Below are 18,970 nucleotides of genomic sequence, written 5' to 3'. Positions count from 1 at the left end.
CATTTAAACTGATATTTTTCTGATAATATTTTATTAAACTTTACAGAAGAACACATACAGATCTTTTCTAACAAATAAAAACAATGTTAATTGATGACATCAAAGGATGAAGGTGTTATGTGGCCTTTTTAGAAAGGTTTGAGTTGTTTCTTTGAAAAATATTTTAAATACTCCTTTCTACATAGCAGCTTGTTTAATTTTTCTAAGCCTCAAATTGCGGTTTTAAAAAAGTTGAAAATTGAGTTTTCCACTCTAAAGTAATAAATACACTTTTAATTCATTTTTCTAAAATTCTTATGTTATTACTCAACACCTTTATCCAGTCATGTCTTCAATTGTTGATATTGGGCTAATGGTAAAAGTGGTTGAGTGCTATTTTTTCTATGTAGCTTAATAGCTTTTTCACTAATCCATGGATGTATGCTTTCTTGAAAAATTATTGTTTTTAGAGACAATATTTAAAAGTTAAAATGAAGAGAAGGAATTGGTAAAAAAGCAAGAAATGAAATTCTTAATGGATACAATAATAGTTATAACTCTTCATTCCAGGACTTCTTGCCACTTTTGAATAATGAATTATTCGTAATAAGGTCGTGAGCTGAAAAAAAAGATGAATTACATTAATATTACAAAATAAAAATAATACATCTATAGGATGTCTCAGCATGCATCTTCTACCTCCTTATTTCTACAATTTTGATTTAATAATACTGGCTTTTGGTCTTCTATTCTATCTTTTTACATTGCTATTTGAGGAAATAGTTAATTTTATAACCTTCTCCAGCTCACAACTCTGGAATTTGCAATGGGATGGAGTTTTTTTTTTTAATAGAGATTTTGATTGTAAATCAGATTTTAATAGTATTGACGCCCTTGATGCTTGAATTGCCAAAATCTGATTACAGTTTTTTATGTTTTTGTGATGATTTGTGCTTAAATAGTGTAGAAAAACAAAAAAAAAAAAAGTATAGAGCAAAATCAACTTGGAATCCAATTTTCTATAAGATTCTCATCATAATTTTAGTTTCCTCAACTAGCCATGGAAACTAAAATGGCTTTATGTTGAAACCTCAACTAAGGAATGCTTTCATTATGATGACAGATTCTGAAACGATTTTTTATTTTAATGTTCTATATAATATTACTAGCATAAATATTAAAAAAAACTAATTATTGCAATAACTCAGTAACATAATAACAGGAGTTATTGCAAATAGTACTTTGTTTTTGTATTGGTGTTAAACCCTTGAGTAAATAATTTTTAGTAGAGATGTTAGGTATTGGGGCTATTGACAATATTTAGCCAATGAAATAACTATGGTATTGCTGTTGGTACATGATTAAGTAGACATTCTGTTGAATTATTTTACAATATGACCATTAACACTGAAAATTGAAAATAATTGACTTATAAAGTGTATTTTAAGCTCATTGGTTAATAACTAAAAAAAAAAACTAATTTTTATAAATATACGATGCTCAAATTTTCCAAAAATAGTAAATTTATTAACTAAAGTCAATTGTAGTTTTTCATTTTCATGTCTTATATTTCATCATACAGTATCCAGTATTTTTAAAACTAAAATTAATAAGTCCTTTATAGAAATGATCCTTGGCTTTTATATGAGTAAATACCCTTGGTCAACCTCTAGCACAGTAGTTATTACACAATATATAAACCAGCATTCGTTTTATACGACTATAAATTATACCAACTGGACAAATATAAAGTATCAAATAAATTGTATTATAAGTAAAGAAGATGGTCCAGGTGGTGGTTCGAAAAAACAAATGTTTACCAATCAGTACCAATGTTTTGATGCACATTGTAGGTTAATTAAATCTTCATCTCACCTGCCATGAAGATTTAAATGGATTGAATCTATAATGAAGGCAATGGTTGTTGCTACAAAATAGAATATAAAACCCAGAGAATGATAAATCTACTGGAGAATTTAGTACAAATTGACACAACATGGAAGTCAGGAGAACCTGGCACTAATAACTGAATCAATAATTAAAATCACAATGATTTAGATAGGCTTTAAAGTTGTGGAATAGGATAGTGCATAAATTTCTAATAAGCTGATCAGTGCTAAACAAATGGTAAAAGGTCCGAATGGCAGACCTAGATGTATGTGGGAGGATTTTGTCCTATGACATCGTTTGTACGATATCAAGATTATAGTGTCTAACCTTGTATATTTGAATTTTGACTGGGTTCAATTGGGAATAGCAATGACTGTTGGTGGTGCGAACTTTGAATTTTCTGATTAGCACAGTTTTGTTATTAAAATAAATTTTCCTGAATCGTGTCTTGGTACAAAAACAATATAGTATGTATTTATCCTTCTGTAGCTGTTTGTTTTTTCTCCTCATGAAAAAAAAATATGAAATTTTATGGTCTCTCTTGGACCCAATATTATTTGTTATCTATCTGAAAGCACAAACATTTTTAGTACGCAGTTTGAAAGTAAATATCAAGTGTAAACAAAAAAATTGTTAATAAAGGCAGGCAGCTTGATTTGAATCACACAATTCATCTAAAACTTATGGTAGTTGATTTACAAAAAATGTTTATAGTATAAATCAAATGAATAAGTTTATGCAAGTATATTCATTAATGGTCACTTGGTTAAAGATTTTTGTGGAGTTATTTCTCATAAAGAGTAAATTAATTATGATCAAAAGAACTATATGTAAGATAAATTAGTGAAATGTTGCGGGAAAGGAAACAATTTTTTCTTCAACTATTAGATCTAAAAAAATCCAATTACAACATATTAAATTTTCATGATAAAATACTTTTTCTACATCAAAAGATAATTTCTACATGATGTACCAATTTTTTTTAAAAAAAAGAACTATTATGACTAAATGTAACTATTGTGATCAATTATAAGAAAATTCAATACAAATGCATTTACTATATCAACGGCTTACTTCACAGTGTTCCTAAGTACATTTTCACTAACTTAAATTAATGTAACAATGAAACATACAATTAAAAAGTGCTCTCTTTTAGGAAAATTACGACTTTTTGATTAAACAAATTTAGATTTTATAACTAAATCTGTTTAGTCAAAAAAATAATGTAATGTAATAATGAGTTGTAATTTTCCTAGAAGAGAAAATCTTTAATTGTATTTTTTCTAAAGTTATTGGAAATGTACATAGCAGCACTTTAAAGTAAGCCATTGATATATGTACATGTTAGTGATACATTACTATAAGTATGTATGTAAAAAATCTAGAATCAAATAGATTGTTTGTAGTTGAGGAAAAAATATATATGTATTGATCTTTTGATTGCTAAGAAAAAGAAAAATTACTCAGCTTAGTTATTCCTTCTCCAAGATTATTTTGTTTTCATATAAGTCCTTCTTGATTCCAATAACTTGTTAAGATTTTGACAGGACATAAGAGAAGAAAATAAAATAGACACCCACAGAGAGTCTGTGACAGAATTAATAATGATAACGCAGGGAAGAAGTTGGATGAAGGATCACAAAACATATTACTCAGTAGATACAAGTTTTTCCCTCATTTGGTTATTGTAATAATTTGGTGTCTCTTAAGAGCTTGATGCAAAACTAAAGAGGCTGATTTAATTCTCACTCTACTTTTTACCATCCCGTTCATCTTCCATTAGTGCATCCTTCCTTGATTTTCTTCTCCAAGCTATTGTTTCCAAATCATCCTAAACGCATCTAAAAACTACTCCAATTAAAAACTGGTTCATTTTTTTTTTTGCAATGCTGGTGCCTATTCCATATACTTATATTTCTCCTTAATTTGGTAGATCCTTAAGAATGCCTTTCCGATTTTAATGAACCCTTTGCACCATAATTGTTTTCTTAGTTCATTCTCAGCCACCTCTGATTTAGTTTTTGAGGTTTGAAGTAATTTTGTAAAATGTTAGGTATGAAGTAATTACTTCCAGTTACTTGAAGTTCAATTATATCCTTGAATTTGAGAACCAACACTATAGAGTTCAATCAAAAATGGAATCGCTTGTGTAAAATTATCTTCAGAATTCTCATCTACGTTAGCCCGATTTTCATCACTATCACTGCCCTTACTAGTTTTTGTTTCAGGTCCAACTTTACTTTCTCTATAACTTGAATATTCGATAGCATCAATCCTTTTTCTTATTCTCTGGCTTACGCCAACATATCCATTGTTACTTTAACTTGATTAACTACTGTTTTCTAGATTGATTTCCATGAAGTTAAAGTCAAATCCACCATTGCTATATCCACTACTATTATTTTCTCCTTCAATTTGATGCCTAAAAATTTCAAAAAATAAATCCACCAAATGAGCACTGAACCTTCAAGGACAAGAATGAACATAATACTAATAATAACTGAATTAGTCATGCACATATTACTGATTTTTTCAGACAATCTGGAATGTTTTTAAAACAATTGCACATTAGATAAGGAGCACTGATACTATTATGCTGAGAAGTGTATAACTAGATTTATATGTACATACACTTAATTTCAAAATAAAACTGCTTTCCACTGATTTGTTCTATTAACTGTATGAAGTTTCGCACCAGAGGTGACTTTAAAGTTTTATGGAAAAATAGTATTGTCGCGCCATGTACACCAAGGGTTAAGAATTCCTTCCTCTCTCTCTATCACACCTTCTTCTTAAAGAATTTAGTTTTTCATATTTTTATTTCTTTTTAATACTCCTTACTCTTTTTTTTTTAATCTTATTTCATTCAATTTGTTTTACAACTACTACTAAATAACCAGCTACTTTTTAATGCAGCTAAACAACCTTATGTTGGGTTCTGTTCTCCTATTCTCAGGACCATGGTTAACCATCATTCAATTTCCAGAGGTTTACTCAGATTGAAATCTTCTACACTATTAGGTTCGTAGAAACTTTGCCAATAGCCTCTTTTATAGGTGGTGTCCTCCATCCGGTCATGACAAGACTCACCTCTCCTATTTTCATGACCTCTATTATATTAGGTTCTTAAAAGATACAAAGGTTTAAGTGGAGCAACCATGCCATCCTTAAGAAAACTTGCAATTCTTGTTGTTTTTTTCTTTGAAGCAAACCAGGGTCCAGACACATCCAACTTATACAAATGCTGTTTAGTCTTCCTTAATAATAAAATTTATTTAATATTTAAAAAATACGTCATATATAAATACTTCTATAAATTTATAGCAAAAATTTTACAACTAATTATTATTTTAGTGGTACTAGAAAGGACAACACATTACTTTTCTTATTAAATCAAGAACTGACGAGAGCATAAAAAAATGAAATGAAACTAATATTACATGTTCCACCAGCACATAGTCCGTTCTCCCAGAAAGTGTTAAACAAAGTCCTAAGGGTCGGTCAATACCCTTTCAGTCCACTGTCTATACATAATGTCATAATCAAAAGAAATGTCTCGATAAACATTCCTCATGACTTAATAATTTGATTAAATAACCCAAAATTTAGAAAACTTAAGTTTTACAACTTCAAAATATTAGTCCCTCACCTTACCCAGACACAACCTTCCGGATCTCTGTAAGACCTAAGAAGTAAGTTACAACTTTGTGATTTACAGTACCCATTAATTAACTGCTCAAAATTGAGAAAATAAGCCCCTTTTTATTTCAAATAAAGTAGAACAAAGTAGGGGCTGAAGAAACTTGTATTTAGAGTTTAGTGTCATTCGTTCACCTCATCAGTTTTCTCTAATTGTATTAAAACGATTGCTGAGGGCAAGGCTGGGCTACACTGGAAGAAGACTAGGAGGCAAGAACAGTCAAAGATGATTCTGAAAGGTTCTTGCACAAAAAGAAGTGCAAAACTTCTTCATATGGCCAGGACAACCTGCGGCTGGTGATACCTTAATATAGGACACTGTCAGCTGAATAAACATCTCTTTAATTTTTGAGATTAACATAATCACCAACCTGCATGTCGAACAGAAAGGATGATGGGGGTGCTTCCAACCATCGGTTCCATGCATTCCTATCCCTAGCAAGGTTCCTCATTTCTTCCAGAGTCTTCCCTCTTCGCCTACCAATTCTTTCCATATGGGGTTCTGGATCACCCTCTCGGTCTTCTCCCCACTGGTCTCACCTCCAGTGTTTTGATTGGATCTTTGTGGTGATCCATCCGGCAGACATGCACATACCACCTCAGCTGCCTCCTCTCCAGAGTTTCCAGCATGAGGATTATCTTTAGCTCATCCCCGATCCTATCATTTATAATTCTTCTGATAACTATCTCTGTTACAGTAACAAGGCTTTGTAACCTCTCATTCAGGATCCAGCCCTCTGCTTCATAAAGAAGTATTGGTAAGAAGACAGATTTGAACAGGTGGAGCTTGACATCCTGCTCCACTTCTTTTTTTTTTTTTCAACAGTATTGCAGATCGTATAGTAGACGGAATTGGCTTTCGATATTCTGCTTGAGACTTCTGAACATACTTTTCCAGACCTATTGATTATCGTGCCCAGATAGGTATAGTTCAATTTCTTATTCGAATGCACTATTTTATATTTTAACATTTTTCTTTTTTTTTTGTCAATTTCGCATCGGTGTAGCTAACTAAAAAATATATGTAAATTTATTGTAAAATTGTATGTATTACTATGGCTTTCTCGCCATAAGGTTGTTTAATAATTGTTAAACCTTATGAAAGAATGAACAAATGAATCCTCCAAAACATATATCTACGGCATTCATTCACCATATTTTCTTTATTGTTTTTTTTTATTTCAATAACTAAATACATTCATATACGACTGACTATTCCTAGACCTATTCAAAATTTAATAGGAATGGTTGGAACATAATTCATGATTTCTTTTCGAGAATTTTATTACGACTTTTAGATTGTTGAAATAGTTATAGTCAAGATTGACACTTTGTGGGAGAATGAATCATATGCATATCAATAATTACAATTTTATACACTGATTTTTTGAATTAGCTTTAAAGTTCAAAGTAATGATTTTCAAAGGAATTCTTAATGATTTATTCATGAAACATAACTGTAAGCCAACGCCTGAATGTGTTAATAAATGATAACTCAGTATATTAACTGGAAAATTATCTTAGTGAGCTACAAATAAAAAAAAAAGTATTATAAAACAATTAAAAACAGCATTTATTAATATATTTCGATATATATATGTGTGTATATATTGTTCTATCAGTAACAATTAAAAAATTTCAAATAAAACAAATGTTTAAAACATTTTTACCATGTGAAAAAGAAAATTAATGATGATGGGATTTCAAGTCCATGAAACGGAATGATTTTATTTTCCAATAATAATTCCAGAGAAATTTTATTCAAAACACGTTTCCTCATACAAAAACTTTGTGGAAAATTGTATGTCAAAGTACATAAATTAAAATTTTACAGTCAAATTTTTAAATGAGAGTATGTTACAAAAATATTTCAACTTTCCTTTGATAAATGTCATTAATGTAGCCATAAAAAGAGTAAAATTTTAAATTATGAACTTTAAGTATTTCACTTATACAGTTATGACTTCACCTTTAGAAGGATCATTTACAATGTTGACAGTGTAAAACACTATAAATCAATAGAACAATTTTACTTAAAGAAAATAATATAATTACAAACACTTATAACATATAACTATAGTGATATGACACAGTTCAATGAACTTAGTATTAATAAAATCACTCCGTAATAAACTATAAAAAAAAAAAAACTATTCTGACTTTACTATAATTCATTATTTCTGTATATCTAAAAAAAAAAAAAATATATAAATATATGTATATGCTTTTGAGAAGAAAAATAAAATGAACACATATGTGAAATCCATTTAACATTTACCATGCTCAAACTAGTGAAATAGCGAGATCTATCTTAAAATATTCTTATTCAAAAATTTTTTTAATTTTAATTTTTTTTATTTATTATTATAGAATAGAATATTTTGTTTATAGAAACATTTGTTCTTTTATGCAAATGACAATCTTCTCAGAACAATTACAAATCCACAATATATACATTTGATATATACAATTGCTAAAGGATGCTGAAAAGATGTCATTACTAAAAAAAACTCAAATAAAAGAAAAAGAAAAAAAACAAAACAATAATTTACAATACCTTAATGTTTACACACAGAAAAAAAAAATTATAAAAGTGGTTTCATTATATATAACATTTGTTACATTAATATTTACAATTCAAAATACTATATACAAGGGGAATATGATATATATAGGTCCAGGCTGAGCAATAAAATATTTTGTACTGCAACGGTGTTTAATTGAGTGTTCCTCTGCAGCCCTGAGCACCACACAAACATGGAATTTTTTCCTCTTCAATTGGAAACTTATAGTCGTACGTTATTTCTTCATTAACATTTATCTGTTGCTTTGAATAAATGACAATTTTCTTTTGACTTTCAATTGTAATAATTTTTGCATAACAGTTAGGATTACAACTATGATTAATAAATCTAGCAAGGTTTCCACATTTTGTCGCGTCTATAATGGTATCGACATCAATTCTAAACAGGTAAGAACTTCCTATGCCAATACTTTCGTACTGACGTTCCCTAAGATCTGCAACAATAGGTCGAACCATCTGCCCTACATACTCGATAACCATTTCATCTGCTGCAATTGGTTCCATGGCAAACAAACCCCAATCATGAATAGATGACTTGGCAAATCTCAAATGCTTCTTTCTGAACTTGAGAACATTGAATTTAAGAAGGTCAGAATCAGTGTCTGATCCGAATGCTGTGAGCAATCTTCTCTGATTACTTCTGGCTTCACGGGATATAGCTATCATTTTACCAGCAGACTGTTTTAGAAGAATATCTTCAGGTTCCTCTATCACAGAAGCAACATGTACTGCATGGTGTTGAAGTCTTCTTTCCTTTTCCTTAGAATCAACTTTATAAAATCCTTCTGTCCTAGCACAACCTGTTTTATGAATCCTTTCATCTCTTCTTCGTCTTTTAGGAGGAGGTATTTCAGTAGCAGGATGATCTACCCAATGGGTATCATTCAACCAATAATTCTGCATATCATCAGCAAGTAAATGTTCATAACTCATTTTCAAATACTTTATATCTTCTCTATCGATTCCTTTAGTTAAAAATTCATATAGAACATTCATTTCACCAATAATGTCTCTTTGAAGATGAGTTTTCTTAACAGGTTTTGGAGGGAATTCATGCCTGGGTATACGATTTTCATGAATAGGTTTAAGTGGTTGCTTCTTTCTATCGACAACATAATCATGATCAAACATTTCATGTGGGATAGGCTCGGTGGATGGCTTAGCAGCATATGAGTGTTCAACAGTTACATGACTGTCAGTATCAGCAGTACTTTCCTTCTCTTCTTCTGATTCAATTTCTTTCTCTGATTTTGTCCTATCAAAATCTTCTGAAATATCTGAAAAGCTGTCAATATCTCTGTCAGGAATAGGAGTTTTCAAACCAGATGGCAAAGCCTCTTCAAGATCCTCAAATGTAAGGTAATCCAAACAGCTCCTTCCAGATGATGATGATTCGTCAGAACTAGATTCCTCTTCATCATCACTAGATGATGAGCCTTCACTGCTTGAAGATGATGATTCTGAACTGTCACTACTTTCACTGCTGCTTGAACTACTACTGCTACTCTTTTGACTACTAGAACTGCTACTACTGCTGCTGCTACTGCTACCTGATGGAACAAATCTTTGCCTTGTGGTTATTCGTTCTTGATCAGATGTTATTTCTGACTGTGGCGCTTCATCATCTGACCTTTGAACAATTTCTTCCTGGTCACTTACATTACCCATTTCAGAAGATTCATCAAGAACAGGAGATGGGGCTTTTCTTTTACGTCTAAATGAAGGAAGTTTAGGAAGAGATGCTCTGAATCCTAATCCAAAAGATCCTAATGACATAGGATCCAAGGACTCCATGCCCGATTCTATGATTGAATTCATCAAGATAGGTCCACTGGTTGGATTAGCTTCAGATTTTATTGGAGTTCCATCATTGTTACCTTGCTGTTTGGATATTCTTTCACTTTCATCCCACCACCTATCAAAAGCTTTAAATGCTGTATTTTCAACCATTTTCTTATTGAAATCCTTTTTTAAAATTTGTTTAAGCTCTTCAGTAATTTTATTCAGAACTGACTGGATGGTAGCATCATGCGGACTAATAGGAATGTTGCGCTGTTGTGAATTCATTGCATGAATATAACCAGGGGGTGGATAACTGGTCGGAGGACGGATATGAGCTATATGAGGAAAAGGTGTCATTCCTGGACTAAAATAAGCTGCAGGATAGCCAGCTATAGTAGGAGCTCGCCAAAGATACATATCAGTGGGTGCGTAGAGGTGACCAGGAGGTGGGTGATTATAGAAGCTAGTAGTGAAACCATTGTAATGTGTAGGAGCTTGGAACATACTGTCAGTAGGCTTCACCTCTTCAATTTTTGGTTCCCCAGAACTCAGGCTTGATAGACTCATGTGATCATCATCCTCTTGATCTTTTTTGATGGGAGACATTTTACTTGCAAGTTCACTGGTAGGAGAATTGAGTTTAGATTCTTTACTAACAAGAATTTCATCATCGCTGGAACTTATTTCACTGTGTAAATAATTATCTTTTATAAAGTTTTTGGATTTTTTTTCTAAAAAGGCAGTAGTTTCCAACATTTCTTTCTGTTTTGCAAGCCTAGATTTTTCAATAGCTTTTTGATGACATTCAAGATATATTTCAAGTGAAAGAAAAGGAGATGGTGGAGTTGACAGCGGCTGCTCTTCAGTGTCTGATGGCGATCTGTCCATTTCTTCAAGACCTGGTGGCATTGGAAGAGACATTCTACTTGCAATGAAATTTTCCGTTTCTGTAGACAAACGTTTATTTCTTTTTGTTTCTTTGGGCTCATCATCCTCTGACTCACTATTAATAATTTGGAGAAAGGGAGGATTCGCACCGCCAACAGTTTTTTCTTTGAGTAACATTTCTATTCTGGTATCTAAATCTAGGTGTTTAGGTTCTGGAGAAGGTTCTTTTTTTCTAGGCTTTTCTAATTCAGTTTCAGGTGGAGGCTGGGGAGGCAAAGAAGGTAGAGGAGGAGGTGTAGGCTGATTGACTTCCCAGGTTCCGATCTGACCTTCAGGCTGTGGCCAAACCCAATGTTGCGGATGTAATGCTATATGCTGAGGGTGAGTATAAGGTCTATAGCTGTAATTAGGAGGATAATGGTGATTGTAGTCATAGGCGATCGGAGTACTACTTGGATAAGGATACTCTTTCATGTAAAGCCTATCATTTGTATAGTTCCTAGGACTAGGGGTTACAGAACTACTATCACCAGAACTGGGTGTGGCATAATCAATTGTATAGTGCTTATCTTCTCTCTCCTCTCTTATTCTATCCCTCTTTGGCTTAGGCTTTATCATAACTTTAGGCTTCTCCTCTTCTTTCCTTCTTTCCTCAAGTTGTGGCTCAGGTTCTGGTTCTTTAACTGGTTTCTTCTCTGTAGTCATATCCGTATACATCCTACGGCACTCAGTACCAAAAGGATCGAGGAATACTTTAACTACTTTACCCATTACTGATGTTTCATTTAACTTTTCAACACATAATTTTGCACCTTGTACTTTTTCAAAAATGATTTTGGCTAGTCCAAGATGACGTTTAGTTTCAGGGTGGAAGAAAATTAAAATGTCTTCAGTTGGCCCATATTTACTAACTATATCTTTTAAAAAACTACGGTCAATATTATCATTTAAATTGGAAATAGTGACTTCAACTGGAGGAGGTGTTCCAACATAATTCTCATCAATTTTGAATCTCGGGACTGGTAGGTCTAAGGGTGAATCCAACTTTGTCCATATTCGTGACAACTGAGATCTTGGATCCCGAACCTGAAGCACTGGAGGATAAACTGAGTCATTGGGAGGTTGTCCATCATACCTGATGAAAAAAAAAGCAAAAGGATAAAAATACAAAATTAAACAACTCGGGTTAATTATTAATACTAATAGAGCATTTAGCAAACATAATGTAATTAACACTACTTATAGGTATAGATTGTATTATAGTATACATATGCATATTTAAAATTTCATGCATTGATTTGGGCAAAGGTTCATAGAAACTAGCATTTGTTTAAAAACTTGATCCCTGCTGTATTCTTAAACACAGGGTGTAAAACAAAGTATTTTGAAGAAATTCCCCGACTTAATCTATCTATAATACTTGTTACCTCATCATAAAGCATTAATTAATAATAATAGTATATTATTCATTACTATTGTTACTTAGCAAATCACTAGTCAAATGTTCATACAGGTGAACTTTGTATTGGGATTATAACTTTTAAAAAGTTATTTAATGGCCACAGATTATTTATTTAGGTTTTGGCCTAATAATTTCATCTAATATCTAAGGCATAATAATATAATACTAATAATAATGCATAATAATAATAGTGGATTTCTTAACAAACACAATTGTAGTTTTCAAAACGAAACGGAAACACTGAAATAAAATATTTCATTAATTTTTTATTTAAAAAAAATAAAAAATAAAATAAACAAGTATATATAAACCAACCCACTAAAGATACAAAATATATTAAAATGTTTATAACCTCATAAAAAGAAAAAAGGATAAATTAACATTAACATTGCTTGTTAATTTTAGGCATCCCAGAAATAATTTATAACTCTATGTAATAATTTTTATATTCTAATCTTCAAAATATATTGCATTTAGGTTAAAGAAAAAAATAATTGAAAGTGATAAGAGAAATATAGTCAAACATATGTACTCATGAGCAAAAGATAAAAAAAAAAAAAAATGTGAAAATTGTGAAATATGTAAAATAAAAATGGTATACAATATCACTAGGCTCTTACACAAAGGGAAGGACAGCATCTTAAGGGTTTTGAAAATAAAGTATTACGTAAAATATTCAGACCGAAAAAGAATGAATTAACGGAAGAATTTAGAAGGCTAAAAAACGCTGAATTCAGGGAACTGCACCCGGTAAATATAATTCAGGTTATAGCATTGCAGCATATAAAATGGGCATGTAAGGTTGTAGGGCTTAGTAACAAGCAGATACCTAAAATGTTAATAAATACTGAACCAATGGCTAAATGTCCAAGGGACAGTCTGAAATGTAGATGGGAGGATTAAGTTAAAACTGATTTAGTAAATTTGGGTTTGGAGAGTCACTGGAAAGATGTGTGTTGAGAGAGATTGGGGGTATCGGAATCGAACCTTCGGGTTGGCTAAGCCTTTATTATTATAATTATACAATATCACAAAATGCATAAACATGATGTAGAAGTCGTAGAAAAAAAAATAGATGGAAAAATTACAATCTCATCCATAATTATTCTCAAGTAACTCTTAATTGGAATATAAACTTTTTTTGTTAGAAGAAACAAATGTGTTTCTAAATCTAGTAACAACTGATTTAAATAACTAAGGCAGTTGATTAACTAAGTAAAAGAATAGAAAAATTATTACCTATATATTTTTGTTGAACCTTTGACTAAGAAAGGATCTACCAGAAGCTTGTAGTTTCGAAGTTTCGGTTGAGGTGGAGGAGGAGGTGGTGCCGAAACAGTCTTCTGACTCGGTGGAGGAGGAGGAGGTGGTGGAGGAGGAGGAGGAGGTGCATGGTGAGAATGAGAATGGGAATGGCGATCAGAATGGTGATGGGAGTGATGCCTGTCTGAGTGGTGGGAATTGGAATGGTGATGGTCCCTTGAATGACGGGATGAAGAGTGGTGGTGGTGATTTTGATGGTGATGTGATGAGGAGCCACTACTTCGGTGCTCCCTGCGGTGGTCAAAATCCATCCTTTCACACAACACACCTCTTCAATCTCCGCCTAAAGATTATGATTTTATTAAAATACCACTTAATTTGTAGAAAAATATGAGAAGTTATGTAAGTACACTAATTTATTTTAATTAATCTTATTAACTAACAGTTTACACTTAAAGTTAACATAATTTTTTTTCTTTACTGTTAATAATATATATTTTGATGGATCCTCAATCAAGAACTACAAGTGTGTTTACGCATGCGGGCACACTATTAGTAGTGCATACAGATAAAACGTTTATCTTCTTGAAAAAATAATTTTATCCTAGAAGAAAGTGAAACAAAAGAAAGATCAAAAAATTCAATGAACAACTTTTTAATAAAATATATGAACCTATTGAATAATATATCCACTGTATTTTAAACTTAAGTTGAGTTAACATATGATGTTTTCTAACATGATTCAAAACTATCGGTAAACCGTCTGGTGTAGTAAATGGGATACAAGATTTGAACAGAAAAACCATGCTACTCGTATGCCTGACAGATCGCTGATAGTTTTGAATCTCGTTGAGAAATATCTGGTGTTTCTCAAGACTGAAGGGTTTAAAAACGGAGGTAAATTCTTATTTATCAACTGCGTTGGAAAACACCTATAAACAATGCTCAATTTGTTTTTGATAATACATAACATTGCCTTTGAGTCATTTTACACAGAAGAATAATTTGGAAGTATTTTATTAATTTTCAAGCACTTATTCAAGTGATCAATTATTTTCTTGTTTTAAAAAGATTTAAGTTTTAAAAAATTCCACATATAGTGGAACGAATGCCTCCATCTCACTCACAAAACTTCCTATTCAGTACTACTTTAGGTGAATAACCCTGTTCACATTTGTTAATTTATTCGTTCATGTTTACTACTAGGTACTACATACATGGTGTTTTTTAAGTGCTTGTTTCTATTTTTAATTGTTCTATCTTTTAGCCACAAAAGTTGGAGTAAATTATTCTATACTTTTTTCACATCTAAACATATGAGTTTTTAAATTAATACAACAATCAAGAAACTACTGCACAGTAAGAAGGTCTAATTTCAATATAATTTTTGAGAAAAAGATAAATGTATACTGCAGACATCAGCAAAACCAAAACTAAATTAAAATAATTATTTAAGAGCAGTAAAGATCTTTACCTTCAGAAGGGATGATGTAAAACACGTGAATTTCCATTCCATTCAGAGTAAGGGTTGCAATTGATATTATCGCTACCCTTAACTCTATTCTATTTTCATGTTACCTCCACATGATGTATGGCGAACAAACTGAAAATTTAACATGCACTTATTACATTTATAAGCGCATAATGTACACTGTAATAAACATATTTATGGCGTTCCGATCCATAGCAAATATTCTTTATTATATAAATGTTCTAATTTAAAAAATCCTGTATCATTACAAAACATATTAAAACGACTTCATTTAAAATTTCGGAATCTTAATAATCATTAGTACTTAATAAGAATAAAAATAACATATAAGAACAATAAGATATACAACCATCATCCCCATGGAAAAAATATATGCGAAAAGTAGTACAAAAAAAATTAGTTATGAAGTTTACAGCTTATGCATAATTATGCATACATAATTATATTTGTCTACTTAAAAAAAAAAATTTGAAAATAAATTCAAATTGGCATAATGTCACCCATTACAGCTTCATCCTGCAATGTCTATTCATATAAATCCTTTTTCATATTGCATAATGCATGTAAACATAATGATTTAAATTACGATTGATAGAAAACAGAATGAACAATAAAATATTTCTACATTAAAACAATATACTGTTATCACTTTTCCAAATTTACTACCAAATATTTTTTATATTTTTTACTTATTTGGGATCTGATGCTAATCTTATATGACAGACCATTACTGGTAATAAATATTTCCATGATTTCAAATTTCATATAAATTATTATGTAGAAGGGAAGATGAATTAAAAAATCAAACAACAGCAAAAACAAACAAAAAAACTTCACACCAATAGGTGTATTAATGGAAATAGGATTTATAGCAACCTCAATTACAGGAGGTTATATTTTGTCAGGTTAAGTTTTAGTTCCATTAATAACAGTAATAATAATGAGACAAATACCTGCCAATATTCATTATTTCAGTAGATAAGTAACTATTATTAATTATGGAATTCACAAAACTAACTTTACAATGAATCAGTAACATTTAACAATAGTAAAAATAGATGTTCACTATTATAAGTAGACATCAAAATTAATATTGGGATGCTTAATTAAGACTATATACTCCCAAGGCATTAGATCACAATAAAAAAAAAATACAATAGACATTAACTTATTATATTACAATAATAAGAACTAGGTAAAATGATATGTTCATTTAACAGACTGGAGCATTAAGCTGTTTTATCTCAATCCTAGTCTACTTTTAAAAGTAAAAACAAGAAAATAATTAAAAGCTTGATTTCTCCTATCAAGAAGAACTCCTTAAGAGGACATGGCACAGGCATAGTATAAACTACTGATTTTATCAACAAAAATATATCAAGTCAGATAAATGAACATTATAGCTGATAAGTCAAAGTTATGATACAATACCATTGGGAAAAACTGTTGAAATTAATCTTGATACAGGAATTTCCAGTTGAGAACTTTCTTAACATAAGAAGTGACAAGGTTTATAACCTTACAATTCATAATCTGTAGATGACTGTTAGCTACAAGTACAATATGTGTTATCATTAAAAATATATAATGACAAAGGTTGAAGTTTTTAATGCCAAACAATGATAGTAAGGTTAGAAACTAATGAATAATACACAAAAAGTACCTAAAACTAAGTAATAGAAAATTCTCTGAACATCTAAAATACTGTATACTTCATTAAATTTTAAATGTATACTTACGACGTTCATACGTACCGAATTATCAGATAAAACTTAACGATACTTCAAGAAGGCACGAAGTATTCCCCCTAGAGGCAGTCAATGTACTGAGTGTTTTTCTGAGCGAAATTCTGATTCCAGCTGCCAAATAATTGTTACCTGTTTTCTCTTACTTAATGCATTACAACTAATAGTTAAATAGGCAAAGATTAAATAATTGAAACATATTGTATCCGTACAAAGGGCAAAATCTCGGTTAAAAACTTTTAAAAAATAATGAATTAAAAAATTTTGTTTTGCGAAAATTTACCGCGAATAAAGAAATCTAATGTCTTAAAATGAACCACTCTTAGATAAAATGGATGTTCGATTATTTCAGCTATTCATTGCAATAAATACGTTTAAAATGAAGGCTTAAACTATTAAAAACAATTTTAATATTACTGTTTGTCAAGTTCAGTTGGCAATGGTGTCGAGATTGTTGAAAGGTTAGTTGTCTTCGGAGCTAATCTTGGGATTTAAGTGTTTACGTCGAAAAAGAAATAATTGTAATGATAAGGAATGCCGTTCAAATTTTAGAACAGAGCAACTGCCTGCCGTTTACGAATAACTTCAGCTGGCTTCAAAATGTTGCTCCGACATTTTCATTGCACGGGGAACAGGTACAAGACCTTTTTGGGATTCATTTCCAGCAGAGTATAGAGTTCAAGAAAACGTGTGTGGGATAGAAATATTTATTTGACTGTATACACCCAATAGTACAAGATGTATTCTTCAACATTAAAAGACATGAAATCATCTGAATTTAGAAAATTAATTGAACAGTTGGGTTATTCAGGTGGTTTCTTTAACACCATGTTTTATGCTATTCATTATCCCATTAAATGTCTTAATCTAACATTAGGTCATATCCAGTTCCCCTGTCCTTCATTTTTCAGTTGATTACATGTATGGATATTAAAATACTATTGTTTTTATTAATTGGGAGAAACCAAAATCGAAAGGTAATATTTTTAAACTATAGATGAGCCTCAGTCTATATATATGATATAAAATGAATAGGTTACATTTACAAAAGGTATTACCCATGGGTAAAAAAGGAAGCACTCACAACTGACATCTTTGTACTTAATTATTACTTATTGTTCAATGGAGGGTACGAAAAAAAAAAAAAATTCCAAAGGGTGCAGAGGTCACCTACTACTATTTATGTTAGCTATTTAAGTTAGTACCTAGTATAACTAGTCTACCAGTGCAACCCTAGTTGCTCTAGGAACTGCACATTTTTTTTTGTTGAAACAAGTTTTAACATTTTTCAGTAACTGGTCAGTCCAGTACAAGCAATATTACAGAGAAAAGGATTAACCCGATGTTCTGTTAGTTACAATGTACACTATACTTTCCTGATTGTTTCTGTGTTTTGTTTATTAATGTAGTTTGTGTGATAGTAAGTTTTATTTTGAGATATTTAAAAAATTCTTTGAGATTATTAGTGGTTTTAGATCACTGCTCAATTAGGTTACAAATGTTAATTTAAGCTTACTAAAGATACAAACAAATACCCAACCCTTCCTTTTCGGTTGAGATTTGGGCTTGCTTGGGATGTTCCTTGTCAGTAGAGATGGATAAATGTAAAGAATTCTATGACGAAATAAAAAGGATTCATTTTCTCGAACAAGGACCTCTACCTGACACCTCAATATCAACTGACAAGTATTCAATGGTGGTTTGGCTTCCTATTTAGCAAACAGAATTTGATACAAAAATGCCATTAGATATTTATTCACCTCCAAAATTAATGATGCATTTCCAATTTTTTTTTTATTAAATGAATTTTAGTCCTGAAATTTAATTTTTATGTCACATCACTGAAATGGAATGAAAGAGATTAATGTTTCCACATTGAGGTTTATGTTTAGAACAACAACAAGGGAACATGTTGGAAACCATTTTCTCCATAAGTAAGGTATCTGATTTTTAGGCATGGTTACAGGAATCTTTGACTCCCAGATGAACTATGGACTGTTAAAATCTTCCTTTTGGGATTGAGGGTTAATTATGTTCTTCTTATTAAAATATATATATAAAAATAATACCATAACCACAATAAATTACCATTTATTATTATTATTATATAGTATGTTCTAGGAAAGTAGATTTAAGAGGCTTAATATTGTTTTAATCGTTCCTCTACATCCTTACTAACATATTCT

The 18,970-nt window shown here is 30.9% G+C and overlaps 2 protein-coding genes across 8 annotated transcripts in view; one reads left to right on the top strand and one right to left on the bottom strand.

Annotated features, from left to right (window-relative positions):
• Positions 1-3,824: 3,824 nt before the first annotated feature.
• Positions 3,825-16,921, bottom strand: Set1 (SET domain containing 1). 4 transcript variants are annotated; one of them, XM_014430076.2, is made up of 5 exons: positions 16,794-16,921; positions 16,471-16,589; positions 15,022-15,150; positions 13,524-13,890; positions 3,825-11,957 (listed from the first exon to the last, which is right to left on the bottom strand). In XM_014430076.2, exons 4-5 carry the CDS (start codon positions 13,856-13,858, stop codon positions 8,285-8,287), a joined length of 4,008 nt encoding a protein of 1,335 aa, XP_014285562.1. In that variant the 5' UTR covers positions 13,859-13,890; positions 15,022-15,150; positions 16,471-16,589; positions 16,794-16,921; the 3' UTR covers positions 3,825-8,284. The 4 variants fall into 4 exon arrangements, with proteins under 4 accessions (XP_014285562.1, XP_014285563.1, XP_014285564.1 ...); XM_014430077.3 differs by lacking the exon at positions 16,471-16,589 and having other exon boundaries at positions 16,794-16,864; XM_014430078.2 differs by lacking the exon at positions 16,471-16,589 and having other exon boundaries at positions 16,779-16,797.
• Positions 16,922-17,157: 236 nt separating this feature from the next.
• The window catches only part of PGS1 (Phosphatidylglycerophosphate synthase 1), an 18,898-nt gene continuing 17,085 nt past the window's right edge, over positions 17,158-18,970 (top strand). For 3 of the 4 annotated variants that reach the window (XM_024361596.2, XM_014430079.2, XM_067052584.1), the window contains exon 1: positions 17,158-17,419. In XM_024361596.2, the coding sequence (XP_024217364.1) occupies positions 17,309-17,419 (111 nt within the window). In that variant the 5' untranslated portion in view covers positions 17,158-17,308. The other variant, XM_014430080.3, reaches the window with a different exon arrangement.

Source organism: Halyomorpha halys, unplaced genomic scaffold (genome assembly GCF_000696795.3).
Source record: "Halyomorpha halys isolate HHAL.00 unplaced genomic scaffold, Hhal_1.1 Scaffold859.1, whole genome shotgun sequence".
NCBI lineage: Eukaryota > Metazoa > Arthropoda > Insecta > Hemiptera > Pentatomidae > Halyomorpha > Halyomorpha halys.
This window is presented reverse-complemented; position numbering and strand designations above follow the sequence as displayed.